Source organism: Aquarana catesbeiana, linkage group LG03 (assembly GCF_042186555.1).
Source record: "Aquarana catesbeiana isolate 2022-GZ linkage group LG03, ASM4218655v1, whole genome shotgun sequence".
Lineage (NCBI taxonomy): Eukaryota > Metazoa > Chordata > Amphibia > Anura > Ranidae > Aquarana > Aquarana catesbeiana.
In genome coordinates this window covers 697,428,011-697,444,817 of record NC_133326.1, presented here as the reverse complement: position 1 = coordinate 697,444,817, position 16,807 = coordinate 697,428,011, and the positions used below count along the sequence as shown (strand labels likewise).

At 43.2% G+C, this 16,807-nt stretch overlaps 1 protein-coding gene across 1 annotated transcript; it reads right to left on the bottom strand.

Moving 5' to 3' along the window:
* Nucleotides 1-1,109: 1,109 nt before the first annotated feature.
* Nucleotides 1,110-2,090, bottom strand: LOC141134292 (olfactory receptor 5V1-like). Its single transcript, XM_073623868.1, has one exon. It carries the CDS (start codon nucleotides 2,088-2,090, stop codon nucleotides 1,110-1,112), a length of 981 nt encoding a protein of 326 aa, XP_073479969.1.
* Between the last annotated feature and the right edge of the window lie 14,717 nt (nucleotides 2,091-16,807).

Here is a 16,807-nt window from a genome sequence, read left to right as displayed (position 1 = left end):
CAGTGCCCACCAGTGCAGCCTATCAGTGCATATTATTGAAGGAGAAAAATTACCTGTTTTCAAAATGATCTAACAAAATATGAAACATGATTTTTTTTGTTTGTTTAGCAAAAAATAAAAACCCCAGCTGTGATTAAATACCACCAAAAGAAAGCTCTATTTGTGTGAAAAAAAGGATAAAATTTAATGTATGTACAGTGTTGTATGACCGCACAATAGCACTGAAAGCTGAAAATTGGTCTGGGCAGGAGGGGGGATTAAGTGCCCAGTAAGCAAGTGGTTAAAGTATATTTTTTCAAAAAAATTGCATTTGAAAAACCGCTGCACAAGTATTGTGTGACATAACAAATTGCACCACCCACCATTTTATTCTCTAGGGCCTCTACAAAAAATACATATAATGTGTGGGGGTTTTAAGTAATTTCCAAGAAAAAAAAATAAAATAAATACATGTAGGAGCGAAGTGTCAGAATTGGCCCAGATGTGAAGTGGTTAAAGTCTCCTTTAAAAAATGAAATAAAAATAACAAACATGTCATACTTACCTGCTCTGTGCAGTTGGTTTTGCACAGAGCAGCCCTGATCTTCCTATTCTCGGGTCCCTCACCGCCTGGCCCCTCCATCCTGCTCAGTGCCCCCAAAGCAAGCAGCTTGCAAAGCATGACATGACCTCTTAAATATGAGATCTGGGGTCAAAAAGACCTCAGATCTCATATTTACCTGAAATGAAAAAAAAAAAAAAGAATTAGCCCTTTAAGAGCTATGGGGGGAAGTGACATTTTGACGTCGCTTCCGCCCTACAATGGTATGGAGATGGGTGGGGGGCCATCTTCCCATCACTCATCTCCATGCCTAGCAGGAAGAAGGATCAGATCGCCTCAGCCGCTGCAGTAAGCGGCGGAGGGCACCGGAGTGCGGAGGGGGGCCCCCTTCCCCGACGCCGATAAAAGTGATCTTGCGGCAAATCCACCACAGAGACCACTATTATCAGAAACCAGACTACCCACTGAAGAAGAGGATACCAGGGTTATGGCAGCTAGCTGCTGCCATAACAAAGATATTCCTCTTCAAAGTTAGAACGTATATCAGCGTGCTGCGGTCCGGAAGTGGTTAAGTCTGATTAGTTCTAGCCTGGACTTCTACTTTAATGACTAGAAAGTGCCTTCTTGAAATATTTACAGCTGAAAGAGCCTCCCAAATATCTTTGTTTCTCAGACTGTACACCAAAGGATTCAACATTGGAACCACAACAAGATACATCATGGAAAGCAACGTGTCTTGCTCTTTCGTATGTTCTGATTCTTCTTTGAAGTATAAAAAGACACTTGGGACATACATTAATATAACAGTGATGAGGTGGGAGATGCATGTAGAAAAAGATTTGAGACGCCCATCTCTAGAATGTATTTTTAATATGTTGGAAATGATAAAAACATATGAGGTCATGATAAGTACAAATGGTGTAATTCCAAATACGATGTCTTCAAAAACGATGGAAACTATCCAGCTCTTAGTGTCACCAGTGGAAAGTGAAAGCATTCCATTGAGGTCACAGAAAAAGTTGTTGATGTCACGAGATTTACAGAACAGTATCACAGATATAAGTGAGGACAAAATCAGAGAGTTCAAAGCTCCAACCAGCCAGGAAGAAGCTGCCATTAAAGCACATAGTTTCTTGCTCATAATTTGGTAATACTGTAATGGCTTACATATTGCCACATAGCGGTCATACGCCATAGATGTCAGGATTAAGGTATTACCAGTAGCACACAGCAAAAAGAAAGAGAGTTGAATTAGGCAACCATAAAACGAAATTTTGTGATCTTGTGTTAGAGTAATCATAAGTAATTTTGGGATGGAGGAAGAGGTGGATGTCACATCCACAAGGGAAAGATTAGACAGAAAAAAATACATCGGGGTATGTAATTTCGGTGCCACATAAACAAGTGTAATAATAGTAACATTTCCAAGTATAGTCATCAGATACATCAATAAAACTCCAACAAAGATTGAAAATTGGCCAACTGGAGGTGCTGAAAAAGCCAAAATATTAAATTCATCTTCTGCACTTTGATTTGGACATGCAGCCATCCCATCTAGATGATTACAATATTATAATAATTATAATAAAATATAAATATAATTTAATAAAATATAATATAGTAAACTTATTATAACAATGATAAATGTTTTCAGATATATACTGTAGATAGATAGACAGGCACACACAGGTAGTGTAAGTGAAAGAAAGAGAGATGAAGTGATAGTTAAGAAATATTAACCGTTTCCGAACCGCCCACTGCATATACTGCCGCAGGGCGGCTCGGCAGCGCAAGATGACGTACCTGTACATGATTTTGTGCTCGCGATCAGGGGCACATGCACCGCCGGAGCCACACTCCTGTGATGGCCACTGGGACCCGCCGATAGTTCCCGAGGAATGACAGAACGGCCGTCTACCTATGTAAACAAGGGAGGGAGGAAAAGAAAAATCTTGTGTTTCCGCTAAGCAGAAACATGGATCTGTCTTTTCCTCCAGTGCATCCACTCCCCCCCCCCCCACAGTTAGAAAGCACTCCCTAGGAGTACACTTAACCCTTCGATTGCCCCTGATGTTTACCCTTTCCCTGCCAGTGTCATTTATACAGTGACAGTGCATTTTTTGACACTGATCACTGCATTGGTGTCACTGGTCCCCCAAAAGTGTCACTTAGTGTCAGATTTGTCTGCCACAATGTTGCAGTCCCACTAAAAATCTAAGATGCTTTCCTGATAAACTCCTTATATAAAAACATTCTCAAACATTTTACCCACTGCCTCTGCTTTCATAGATGTGCGCTGATGAGGCTGCACTTATGGACACTGATGAGGTGGCACCAGTGGGCACTGATTAGGCTGCACTGATGAGCACTGATAGGCTGCACTGATGGGCACTGATGAGGTGGCACTGATGAGGCTGCACTGATGGCTGGCACTGATGGGCACTGATAGGTGGCATCAATGGGCACAGATGGATTGCACTGATGAGGGGGCACTGGTGGGCACTGATGAGGCCGCACTGATAGACACTGATAGGTGACACTGATGGGCACTGATAGGCAGCACAGAGAAGTGACACTGATGGGCACTGATAGGTGGAACCAATGGCACTGATTGGTGGCACTGGTATGTGGCACTGGTGGGCACTGATACGTGGCACTGGTGGGCACTGATAGGTGGCACTGGTAGGCAGCACTGATAGGCAGCACTGATGAAGAGGCACTGATTGGTAGCACTGATGGACACTAATAGGTGGCATTGGTTGCACTGGTATGTGGCACTGGTGGGCACTGATATGTGGCACTGGTGGGTGCTGATAGGTGGTACTGATTAACAGCACATGCGGGTGCTAAGGGAACCAATCCCTCTAACAGAAACTGCAGCTTGTTTTCCTTCATGCTGATAGCGTGAAGAAAATAAAATGATAACCGCCAGCTGATCACATTGTAAAGGGCCTGCTGTGATTGGCCCTTTACCCAAAATATGATCAGCCGAGTCTCACGAACTTGGCGATCACAGAGCGTGCAGCCCGCGGGCCCCAGGGGGCATGCAGGAAGCGGGAGAACAGGAAGATGTCCATGTATGCCCTCCCAGCAATTTAAGCCTGCGCTGTATCTTTTGAATATAGCGTGGGCGGCACGTGGTTAAGATTCATTTCACACAAAACAACTGGAGTACAGCCTTTAAAATAGAATAGTTTTTAGCCAAGGTTTTCACAAAAACAGAAATTATCAGGATTACACTTCACATTTTAGTAATTCTTCTCAAACCAAATATTCATCTTTTATATCTCTCTAGACCATTAACATTTTTAAATAACAACTTTATTGTCTCTGGTGTTGAAATCCCAATGAATACTTTTGGTATAGTCAAATATAGGTGGTCGCTCCTCCACATGATTATGTTCAGGCATATTCAGTGAAGGGTACTATTAATACTACAGCATACAAAGACATTTAGACACTTGTGCATTTCTAGCCCTTGGTAACAGTTTTTTGAAGACCCTTTTCCATTCCAGCATGACTGTACCCCTGTGCACTAAGTCAGCTCCATAACCACTTGACCTCTATAAGATTTACCTCCCTTCATGACCAGGCCATTTTTTGCGATACGGCACTGCATTACTTTAACTGACAATTGCGCAATCGTGCGACGCTGTACACACAAAAATGTTAGTAGTTTTATTCCTACAAATAGAGCTTTCTTTTGGTGGTATTCGATCACTGCGGTTTTTATTTTTTTGCGCTATATACAAAAATAGAATGACAATTTTGAAAAAATAACACTATTTTTTAGTTTCTGCTATAAAAAAAATCCAATAAAAAAAATCTAATTTGTTCATTAATTTATGCCAATTTGTATTCTGCTACATATTTTTGGTAAAAAAATCCCAATAAGCGTATTTTGATTGGTTTGCGAAAAAGTTATAGCGTCAACAAACTATGGGATATATTTATGGACTTTTTTGTTTTATTTTTTTTACTTGTAATGGCAGCGATTGGCGAGGACTGCAATATTGTGCCTGACATATTAGACACTAACTGACACTTTTGACACTTTTTGGGGACCAGTGACACTAATACAGTGATCAGAGCTAAGAATATGCACTGTTACTGCACTAATGACACTGGCTGGGAAGGGGTTAAACATCTAAGGGTGATCAAAGGGTTAACTGTGTGCCTAGCTGGTGTTTTTACAACTGTAGGGGAGGTGCCTTTACTAGTGGAAGGCATAGATCCATGGAACACAGGAACAATGCCTTCCTCACTGACAGAACGGCGATCTGCCTGTGAACCGAATGATCAGTGGGTGCTGATGTTCTGTCAAAAGAGCCAAATCATCTAAATGACTTCCGGTGACTCTCCACCAGAAGTAATTGAAGATTTCGACTAGACATGTGCAGTGCCAAAACATTTGTTCGTTTCATTCGTTTTTTTTTTTTTTTTAAGTTTTTTGGGTCATTCGTTATGATTGCAATTCGTAAATTTGTAAATTCGAAAATTCATAAATTTGTAAATTCGAAAATTCATAAATTTGTAAATTCGAAAATTCATAAATTCGTAAATTCGAAAATCCAAAAATAAGAAAGAAAATCTGAAACTTTGAAAGACTAACTAACTAACTAACTAACTAACTAACTAACTAACTAATTAACTAACTAAGAATAACTAACTATTTAATTATAGGTATTGGAATTTCCTTTCAAATTTGGCTGTTAGTGAACGTAACAGCCAAATTTGAAAGGAAATTCCAATACCTATAATTTAATAGTTGGTAGTAGTTAAGTTATTATTAGTTGGTTATTATTTCAGGTTTTCAAATTTTGCAGGTTTTTGGATTTTCAAATTTCGAATTTACGAATATTTGGAAAAATTTGTTAAATGGGTTCTAGTTAATTCAGATATTTCCAAATTAACAAATTTGTCGAAATTGGTTAAAAAACTAATTCGGAACAAAACAACGACTTGGCTCTTTTCACAGAACACCGGCAGCTTATACACTATGGTACATGATATAATGAGTGGACATTGTTAGTCCGCCCGCTAATAACCGACAACATGGCCACCTCCAAGGCGACAACAACTTTTTTACTTCTTAGCTGGTGTTCTGTCAAAACAGCTGACTAGTCGTGTACTGTAGTGTATACGCTGCCGGTGTTCTGTCAAATCATCCAAGTCGTTCAAATCTGCAATTACTGCTACTGGAGAGTCACCGGAAGAGAGGCAATTGGAGATTTTGATGAGACACTGGCGTACATTGTGTCCGGTGCATTCCGGGGCATTTATTCACTTGCCGACCGCCCTATAGCAGTTTTACTACTACAGGGAGGCTGCCCTGTGCAGGATCAAATATATATACGTGATCCTGCACAGTGCAACAGCAATGTAGCAGTAAAACTGCTATAGGGCGGTCGGCAAGTGAATAAATGCCCAGAGGAAGTCCTCTTGTGACGAAACCGGTCGGGTGGAGGTACAGATGCTCATCATTCTGGTTACCTGGATGAACTAATGATCGTTATTTGTATACTGGATTTGACTTATGCTGACTTTTTATCTTGAAACATGAAAGTACATTACTTTTAATAAAGCTAACTTGTAAAGGTATTACACTATTTTCTATTCATTTGGGTATATCATTGGTTATGATGGTCTGAGACAAGAGGACTGTTGGCACGTCTATGGGCGGTTTAGAGCGACTCTCATCTTCTTCCCTTTGCTGGATATAACAGAGGATGAGACACATGAGCTTTATTTGACCTCCCGTAATAGGAGGTCAATGCTTTCTGGTAAGGCACATCCATATATATGTGGTGGCAGTGAATTCACAAGGTGGAGGGATTCCGTGTGATTTTGGAATTCAAGATATATTTTACCTGTTTCGCTGTTTTTTTGGGACTTTTTTGTTTGTGTCATGCAATTGACACTTGGACTCACTGATTATTTAATTTGAATTAGCGCAACACAGTTTATTTTGAATTTTTCCTTTGTAATAATATCTCACATTAGTGGTGTAGCTTTCGATTTGATCTGTATGATATCACAAGCACAGTTTAATTTTTGTTATTATAAGTGAATAAAGACATGGTTTGACCAGTTTGGTGTGAAGGAACATGTGTGGCCTGCACAGAACCTGGACCTCCACCCTACGGACCACCTTTGGGATGGTTTGGGACACTGATTGTGAGCTGGGTCTTCTCATCCAATGTCAGTACAGGACCTCACAGTTAGTCAGGTTGAAAAAAAAAGTTCATCTAGTTCAACCAAAAAAAAACCACAATCCCATATATACAATACTATACCCACAGTTGATCAAGAAGAAGGTGAAAAACCCCAGCAAAGCATGCTCCTTTTTGCTACAGTAGGGGAAAAAATTCCTTCCTGATCTCCCAAGAGGCAATCAGGTATTACCTGGATTGACTTTACCTATAAATGTTAGTACCCAGTTATATTATGTATAATAAGGAAAGAATCCAGGTCTTTTTTAAAGCAATCTGCAGATCTGGCCAGAACCACCTCTTGGGGGAGTCTATTCCACATTTTCAGATCTTACTGTGAAGAAACCTTTCCCTATTTGGAGATGAAATCTTTTTTCCTCTAGACGTAAAGCGTGTCCCCTTGTCCTCTGTGATGACCTTAAAGTGAATAACTCAACATCAACTTCACTATATGGACCACTTATGTATTTGTACGTGTTGATTGTATCCCCCTTAATCTCCTCTTCTCAAGCGGGAATAGATTCAGTTCCTCTAATCTTTCCTCATAGCTGAGCTCCTCCATGCCTCTTATCAGTTTGGTTGCCCTTCTCTGCACTTTCTCCAGTTCCCCGATATCCTTTTTGAGAACTGGTGCCCAAAACTGAACTGCATATTCTAGATGAGGTCTTACTAATGATTTGTACAGGAGCAAAATGATATCTCTCTCTCTGGAGTCCATACTTCTCTTAACAAAAGTTCTTTTGGATAAATAGGCACAAATTTCCCCAGACACCTTTGTGTGTGCATATTGTATGTCTTTTCAGCAATTACAGAATAAAATACATGTTTAGGCAAAAGTAGTTTTCAAATACTCTTAACATTATAGAGACATTATTAAAATGCTATCAATAAAGCTTTGCAACACGTCTCTGAAATATGAATAATTTGTTCCACCTGCTCAATCCCTGTTTTGGCTTTACTGACCTGAAAACTGTTTTCCTGTTTTAATCCAATGACATAAACAATTTGAAATAGTTTGGAAACACTACATATTTCAAGGTGAACTAAATATTATAAGCAAAAGGAAGTCAGCATGTCAAGTTTGATCAAAAAAAAAAATGTAAGAAATTCAATTTTGTTAAAGATAAAACCAGACCGAAGGATTTTTAGCTCTTTGGTTCTAGTGAGGCTTGAAGGGACCTGTTTTATAACGTGAAGAAAGAACATTGCTGGGGATTTGAATGCCTACTGGGAAATTACCAAGCTGCATTAAGAGATTTTTTTTTTTTTTAGTTACAGAAATGATTGACCTAAGGTGAACTCATAGTAAAAGCCAACAGTTGCTTTTTAACCACTTTAAAGCAGGAACTTTTCTCATAACAACTTGATAAAAAATGATATTCTTTATTAAAGTGGAGTTCTGGCCGAAATATGACTTTTAAGATAAAAATACCCCTAGAATACTCATGCCTCAGGCAATGTAACAAAGGTATGCTGTAAACTATGCCCAGTTTTCTATTTGGGCAGCATCGTTTTCTTTGAGAAGTTCATGCACAGCGCGGCCATCTCCAGTGTGGGCCTCTGAAGCCACAATGTCTTTTTTCCTGGATTCCGTGCATGCTGGCTACCCAGCATGCACCTGTCAATCTTGCACGTGTGTAGTGTGGTGCAATCTTGGTCAGCTTGACATGGCATAGCTATGCCAAGATGCCCAAGATTTTCCTTAGAAGCCAAAGTTAAATGTTATGGGAGTAGTGCCATGCCAAGCTGACCAAGATTTTCCATAGACGCCAATGTTAAATGTTACTGGAGCCATGCCATGCCAAGCTGACTAGGAATTTCCATAGACGCCAATGTTAAATGTTACGGGAGCCGTGCCATGCCAAGTTGACCAAGATCTCCCGGGAGCCAATTCAAATCCGGAAATGACGTAAGGCGCTGCGGTTCCTAAAGGAGGAAGGGAAACTAGATATAGGCATAAATCAGGTAAGTGAACAGAAAAAAAAAATAAAATTACCAATTCATTTTAAGGATGCACATAGTGCTGCATGGTGAGGAGTGAAAAATGTGGGTGGAAGTCCGTTTTAAGGAACATAAATTCCACATTAATGATTGTGCTACCAAAATTAGTGTGTGCTGTAAATTGCCTCCAGCATTGCTCCTGATTCTGCTTGAAGCACGCTTCCATTTTGCTGAAGCCCAGAACCTCTGAGCATCAGCAAATCATAAAGTGGACTTTACAACCACTTTAAGCAATATGCCAAAGTCTCTATCACTTATACATAGCTGAGTTGTGCAGTGGGGCATAGTCCATAGCCTCACAGTAAATGGTCTTAAATATTCTTCCAACATCACGAAGAAAACCTATCACTATCTGCTACTCTAGAAAGTAAGGACCAGGGTATTTCTTTTCAATGGGAACACGTGGAAACACAGTTATGGCCCCTCCAGCACTGACTATGTAATGGGAAGGGATGCTGGGGTGTGCTGCTATGTTTATTGATTCTGGCTGCTGGGGGATCTATTTTAGCTGGAGAGGATCTATTTTTGCAGGGGGACCTACTGTTGCTGGTGGGAGATCTACTGTTGCTGGGGTGGGTCCTATATTGCTGGGGGGGGCAGTTGTTGCTGGCAGTTGTTGCTGGGAGATATCTACTATTGAGTGAGGGGTCTATTGTTGCTGATGGAGACAGAGTCTATTGATGCTGGCCATGGGGAGATCTGTTGTTGCTGCCGGGAGTCTATTGTTGTTAGAGGGGAAATTTTTGTTGCAGGTGGTCCATTGTTGTTAAGGGGATCATTTGTTGCTGGCTAGGGCCCTGTTGTTGATGGCTGCAGAGGATCTATTTTACTACTTTTCTTGCTATCATGACCAAATTCCATACAAATTACTTAGCACCACAAAATGATAATTGGTTCTGTATTCTGTCTAAAAGGGCAATACTGGGAGGTGGATGGGGGGGGCAGGAAATGGTGCTCAGGGGTGGGTAGGGGAGGAGGAAAAAATGGGTGACTCAGAAAGGGGGAGTTCCTGCACCTATTCCCAGAGATTAAAAAAAACCCTGCTAAAGACCATCAATAAGTATGGATTAGTGTACTTACAGAAACCCTATGTCATAGTTCCTTCAAATACTGTAGGCTTGCCTGCTACTTACTCTTCCTGTGTTTAAAGTTAAGTGTTCCACATGTGTGCAAAAGTTGTTATAGTGCTGAAACCCTTTTCAGGTGATGTAGGCTTATCTGAAATGTAGAGTCTAATGCCGCGTACACACGAGCGGACTTTACGGCAGACTTTGCCCGGCGGACGGGATTTGGTCGGACAATTCGATCGTGTGTGGGCTCCAGCGGACTTTGTTTTCTCAAAAGTTGGACGGACTTAGATTTGAAATGTTTTAAATTAATCCGTCAAAATCGAGTCCGGTCGAAAAGTCTGCCGTCTGTATGCTAGTTCGACCGACAAAAAGCCACGCTAGGGCAGCTATTGGCTACTGGCTATGAACTTCCTTGTTTTAGTCCGGTCGTACGTCATCACGTACAAATTTGACGGACTTTGGTGGATTGTGTGTAGGCAAGTCCGTACATTCAGAAAGTCCGTTGTAAAGTACGTTGAAAAGTCTGCCGTAAAGTCCGCTCGTGTGTACACGGCATAAGTGATAGCTTGGTCTTCACCAGAGCATCCCATAGGGAATAATTGACCAGTGACCCTAGTGAATGATTGACTACTTTATTGCTGGCTGTCATCAGATCATAACCCTTAGGTTTGCCCCACTAAAAGGTTGCAGGATCAGGGTGGCTATGTTGAGGAGACAGGAAGGAATGAGACAGCAGGTCAGAATTTGGGTAAAGGTCAGGGTTGTGACAGGCCTGAAAGTATTAGTATTAGAAAGTAATAGTCAAGAAAGAAGTTTAGGCCGGCAGCAAGCATGAGAGGTCAATTTGAGCAAATGGCATGGAAGTATTATAGCACTTTTGATCACAGGTAGCTGGCAAAAAGACACAGCTCCAGCAGCTTAAAGCATGTCCCCTGACCTTCCAAATTTGATACGCATTTCCCGTATGTATGCCTTATGGGTGTTCCAAAGAATAGATGGTTTACTGACTTAGTTCTCATTATCCACATAAAAGTTCAGTAGTAGCTTATCCAATTCTGACTTAATGTAAGGTTGTTGGAGAAGCCGAGGGTTGACCCTCCATACAGGATTGAAGTTCACTGTGGATGGATCTTCAATGGTCATCCGTACGGATGCATGATCAGACCATGTAATGCTGTTAATGGATACAGAGCTAATTCTTAACAGAAGCCACTTGTCCACTAGGTATAGATTAATGCTTGAATATAAGTGGTGAGGGGGTGAGAAGAACGTGAAGTCCTTTTCACTAGCATGATGGCACCTCCATGTGTCGTGTAAGTCCTATTTGTGTAGGGATTGTTGAAATCTGGAGATTTGCATCTCGAGGTATAGGTGGAGTCCATAGCTAGATTGGGAGTTAGGTTGAAGTCCCCACATAATAGTAAGGAGCCTTGTTGATGTTTCCTGATCGTGTGCATTATTCCATGAAAGAAGCTAAGGTAGAGTTTGTTGGGAGTGTAGACGTTCACTAGTGTTAACATTGAGGAATTAACATCACAGATCAATATTAGGTATCGACCTTGTGTGTCTCGAATTTCCTTGTGTAGGGTGAAGGAGACAGTCATTGACTCCCATTGATCCCTAGGCCCAGACGGTTTTTCAGGGGAATGTTTCAAATCATTCAAAAATATATTAGCGCTGCACATGGTCAATATCTTCAACACGGCTGCTGCCTCTTCTTTCTTTCCTCCCGAGATGTTGCAAGCATTGATATTTTCACTTCTGAAGCCAGGGAAAGAACCTACCACACCCCAAAATTTTAGGCCAATATCCCTTTTAAATGCTGACCTAAAGATCTATGCCAAGCTGATTTCCCAATGCCTGCTGAATATTCTTCCTTTGCTCACCCACCCTAATCAGTCAGGATTTACTAAGGGTCGTCACTAATTAATATCATACATATGGTGAATCTACAAAGGGAAGCCTTCTCTGCTTCTAGCTTTGGATGCAGAAAAGGCTTTCGACAGGATCATTTGGGAGTATCTGGCCAAGGTCCTGTCGGCCTTTGGTTTCTTTGGATCAATATTCTCCGCCATTATGGCTCTTTATACCAAACCCTCTGGCACAAGTATACTGCTCGGGTTTACTTTCTACCCCTTTTCCTATCACCAATGGAACACGTCAAGGCTGTCCTTTATCGCCATTCATTTTTAATTTATTGATGGAACCGATGGCCTCGTACATCCGTTCCCACCCCCAACATTTCCAGTTTCCACATCTCTACTACCACACACACTATCAGCCTGTTTGCGGATGATATAATCCTAATGATTACTGATGTAGAAAAGTCACTGGCTTTGGTGTATGAATCATTAATGATGTTTAGGGATGAGCCGAACACCCCCCGGTTCGGTTCACACCAGAACCTGCGAACGGACCGAAAATTTGCACGAACGTTAGAACCCCATTGACGTCTATGGGACTCGAACGTTCAAAATCAAAAGTGCTCATTTTAAAGGCTAATTTGCATGGTATTGTCCTAAAAAGGGTTTGGGGACCCGGGTCCTGCCCCAGGGGACATGTATCAATGCAAAAAAAACTTTTAAAAACGGCCGTTTTTTCGGGAGCAGTGATTTTAATGATGCTTAAAGTAAAAAAAAAAGTGAAATATTCCTTTATATATCATACCTGGGGGGTGTCTATAGTATGCCTGAAGTGGTGCGTGTGTCCCGTACTTAGAACAGTCCCTGCACAAAATGTAATTTTTAAAGGAAAAAAAAGTCATTTAAAACTGCTTGCGGCTTTAATGTAATGTCGGGTCCTGGCAATATGGATGAAAATCAGTGAGACAAATGGCATGGGTACCCCCCAGTCCATTACCAGGCCCTTTGGGTCTTGTATGGATATTAAGGGGAACCCTGCACCCAAATTAAAATAAGGAAAGGTGTGGGGCCACCAGGCCCTATATACTCTGAACAGCAGTATACAGGGGGTAAAAACAAGACAGGGACTGTAGGTTTGTTGTTAAGTAGAATCTGTTTGTAATTTTGAACGGGTACATTTTTAACGTGTTTAGCTCCAGCCAAAAAATCTTTTTTAAGCTTTTTGGAAAACATAAGGAAGGGTTATCACCCCTGTGACATTTGTTTTGCTGTCTGTCCTCCTCTTCAGAAGATTTCACCTCACTTTTTGTCCCATTGACAAATGTTTTTTGAAAATTTGGGGTTTTTTGTGGAACAAGGATTGGAAAGCATCAGTGGAAAGGAGAAATGTTTTTCCCATATTAACTCTTACAGGAGAGAATTTCCCTTCCTAGGGGTAGATTTCATCTCACTTCCTGTTGTCTCCTACCGTTTGCAAGTAGGAGTCGTTTGTAAGTTAGATGTTTGAAAGTAGGGGCCTGCCCTATATACTCAGCAGAAATTTGGGCCTTAGGTGTTGTTGTGGCCACAACACTGTAAGCTCTCACAGGGCCCTGCTGTGAAATATTAGATCAAGAATTGTAATTACATGCCCCTGTTGAACAGGGGCAGAAAAATTGGGCCTTTGGTGGTGGTGGTGGTGCCACAACACTGTAAGTCCTCACTCGCACTTGGTGGGCGCAGAAATGGGCCCTGCTGTGAAATATTAGATCAAGAATTGTAATTACATGCCCCTGTTAAACAAGAGCAGAAAAATTGGGCCTTTGGTGGTGGTGGTGCTCGTGCCACAACACTGTAATAGGGCGTACACACGGTCGGACTTTGTTCGGACATTCCGACAACAAAATCCTAGGATTTTTTCCGACGGATGTTGGCTCAAACTTGTCTTGCATACACACGGTCATACAAAGTTGTCGGAAAATCCGATCGTTCTAAACGCGTACGTCGGGACTATAAACGGGGCAGTGGCCAATAGCTTTCATCTCTTTATTTATTCTGAGCATGCGTGGCACTTTGTCTGTCGGATTTGTGTACACACGATCGGAATTTCCAACAACGGATTTTTGTTGTCGGAAAATTTTATCTCCTGCTCTCCAACTTTGTGTGTCGGAAAATCCGATGGAAAATGTCCGATGGAGCCCACACACGGTCGGAATTTCCGACAACACGCTCCGATCGGACATTTTCCATCGGAAAATCTGACCGCGTGTACGGGCCATAAGTCCTCACTCGCTCTTGGTGGGTGCAGAAATGGGCCCTGCTGTGAAATATTAGATCAATAATTGTAATTACATGCCCCTGTTGAACAGGGGCTGAAAAATTAGGCCTTAGGCACTGGTGCTGGTGCCACAACACTGCAACCCCTCACAGATACTCTAGTTGGAACACAGAAATGAGCCCTGCTGCAAAGTATTGCACCAAAAATTGTAATTACACGCCCCCGTTAAACAGGGGCAGAAAAATTGGGCCTTTGGTTGTGGTGGTGGTGCTGGTGCCACAACACTGTAAGTCCCCACTCACTCTTGGTGGGCGCAGAAATGGGCCCTGCTGTGAAATATTAGATCAAGAATTGTAATTACATGCCCCTGTTGAACAAGGGCAGAAAAATTGGGCCTTTGGTGGTGGTGGTGGTGCTGGTGCCACAACACTGTAAGTCCTCACTCGCTCTTGGTGGGTGCAGAAATGGGCCCTGCTGTGAAATATTAGAACAAGAATTGTAATTACATGCCCCTGTTGAACAAGGGAAGACAAATTGGGCCTTTGGTGGTGGTGGTGGTGGTGCTGGTGCCACAACACTGTAAGTCCTCACTCGCTCTTGGTGAGTGCAGAAATGGGCCCTGCTGTGAAATATTAGATCAAAAATTGTAATTACACGCCCCTGTTAAACAGGGGCTGAAAAATTTGGCCTTAGGCACTGGTGCCACAACACTGCAGTCCCTCACAGATACTCTAGTTGGAACGCAGAAACGAGCCCTGCTGCAAAGTATTGCATCAAAAATTGTAATTACACGCTCCTGTTAAACAGGGGCTGAAAAATTGGGCCTTAGGCACTGGTGGTGGCGCCCAGAACCAAAAATGTTCTTACAAGCTATCAGCATGATCATTGAGGAGGAAGAGGATAATTACTCAGGGATAGTCACTCAGCATCAACATAGGCAGTCTTTGAAGGGATCTGAGATTTAAAAAAAAAAATTCGGTTACATCAGCATCAGGTGCTTGGTAGCTGGTGGTGATCCAAGACTGATTCATTTTTATGAAGGTCAGTCGATCGACCGAGTCGGTGGACAGACGTACCCTGTGATCGGTTACAAAGCCTCCAGCAGCACTGAATGAGCGTTCCGAAAGAACGCTGGATGCAGGACAGGCCAGTAGCTCAATTGCATACTGTGCAAGCTCTGGCCAGTGATCCATCCTCAAGACCCAGTAACCCAGAGGATTTTCGGTGGGAAAGGTGTCCAAGTCAGATCTTGCCCCTAGGTATTCCTGCACCATGTAAAACAGACTGCGGACCAAAAAATTGTCTGAACGCATCGGTCAGACGGCCACCTTCTCCACCGCTCCTTCTTTGACTGACCGAAGCCTCAGCAACACGTTGTCCAGAAACAGGAGTTTGTAACCTCCCAGTCTCTGAGAACGCGTTGCACAGACCTTTCTGCAAGGCCTCCCGAAGATGTTTCATCCTCTGCTCCCTCTGCGATGGCAAGATAAGGTCCGCAACCTTACCCTTGTAACGTGGATCAAGGAGGCTTGCCAGCCAGTATTGGTCCTTCTCCTTGATACCACGAATACGAGGATCCTTATGCAGGCTTTGCAGGATCAGGGAGGCCATGCAGCATAGGTTTGCTGAGGCATTCGGTCCGGAGTCCTCTGGGTCACTAAGGAAGACATGGTCCACAGCCACCTCCTCCCAACCACGTACAAGTCCATGTGTTTCTTGGGACTGATTCCTTAAAGACTGCTGCTGATGCTGAGTGCCAGGCTCCACCTCCATACTGACACAATCTTCCTCCTCCTCCTCCTCCTCGTCTTCCTGTGTGATTGGCGGGCATGCAGGAACACTGTCTGGATAAAGGGGGCCTTGAGAGCTAGGGAAATCCTCCTCTTCCTGCCTCTGTTCTGCCTCAAGTGCCCTGTCCATTATTCCACGCAGCATGTGCTCCAACAGGTGGACAAGGGGGACAGTGTCACTGATGCATGCACTGTCACTGCTCACCATCCTCGTGGCCTCCTCAAATGGTGATAGGACAGTGTATGCATCCCTGATCATGGCCCACTGGCGTGGGGAAAAAAAACCAAGCTCCCCTGACCCTGTCCTGGTGCCATAGTCGCACAGGTACTCATTGATGGCCCTCTGCTGCATGTGCAGCCGCTGCAGCATGGCCAACGTTGAGTTCCACCTGGTGGGCATGTCACAGATTAGGTGGTTCTTGGGCAGGTTAAACTCCTTTTGGAGGTCCGCCAGCCGAGCACTGGCATTATATGACCGGCGGAAATGCACACAGACTTTCCTGGCCTGCCTCAGGACATCCTGTAAGCCCGGGTACCTGCCCAAGAACCGCTGCACCACCAAGTTAAGGATGTGAGCCAAACAGGGCACATGGGTCATTTGTCCCTGTTGGAGGGCAGAGAGGAGGTTGGTGCCATTGTCGCAAACCACCATTCCTGCCTTAAGTTGGCGTGGCGTCTACCACCTCTGAACCTGCCCCTGCAGAGCTGACAGAACCTCTGCCCCAGTGTGGCTCCTGTCCCCCAAGCAAACCAGCTCAAGCACTGAATGGCATCTTTTGGCCTGCGTACTTGCGTAGCCCCTTGAACGGCTACGGAGCACCACTGGTTCCGAGGACAAAGCACAGGAAGAGGCCATGGAGGAAGAAGAAGAGGAGGGGGTGGAGGAGAGAGGTGTGTCACAATCATTAGTAGTGGCATTTTGGAGGCGTGGTGGTGGAACAACCTCCATCACTACTGCACCTTGTCCTGCATCCTTCCCAGCTGCCAGCAGAGTCACCCAATGCAACGTGAAACTTTGTAACGTCCCTGTCCATGCCTGCTGGACCATGAGTCAGCGGTAATATGCACCTTACC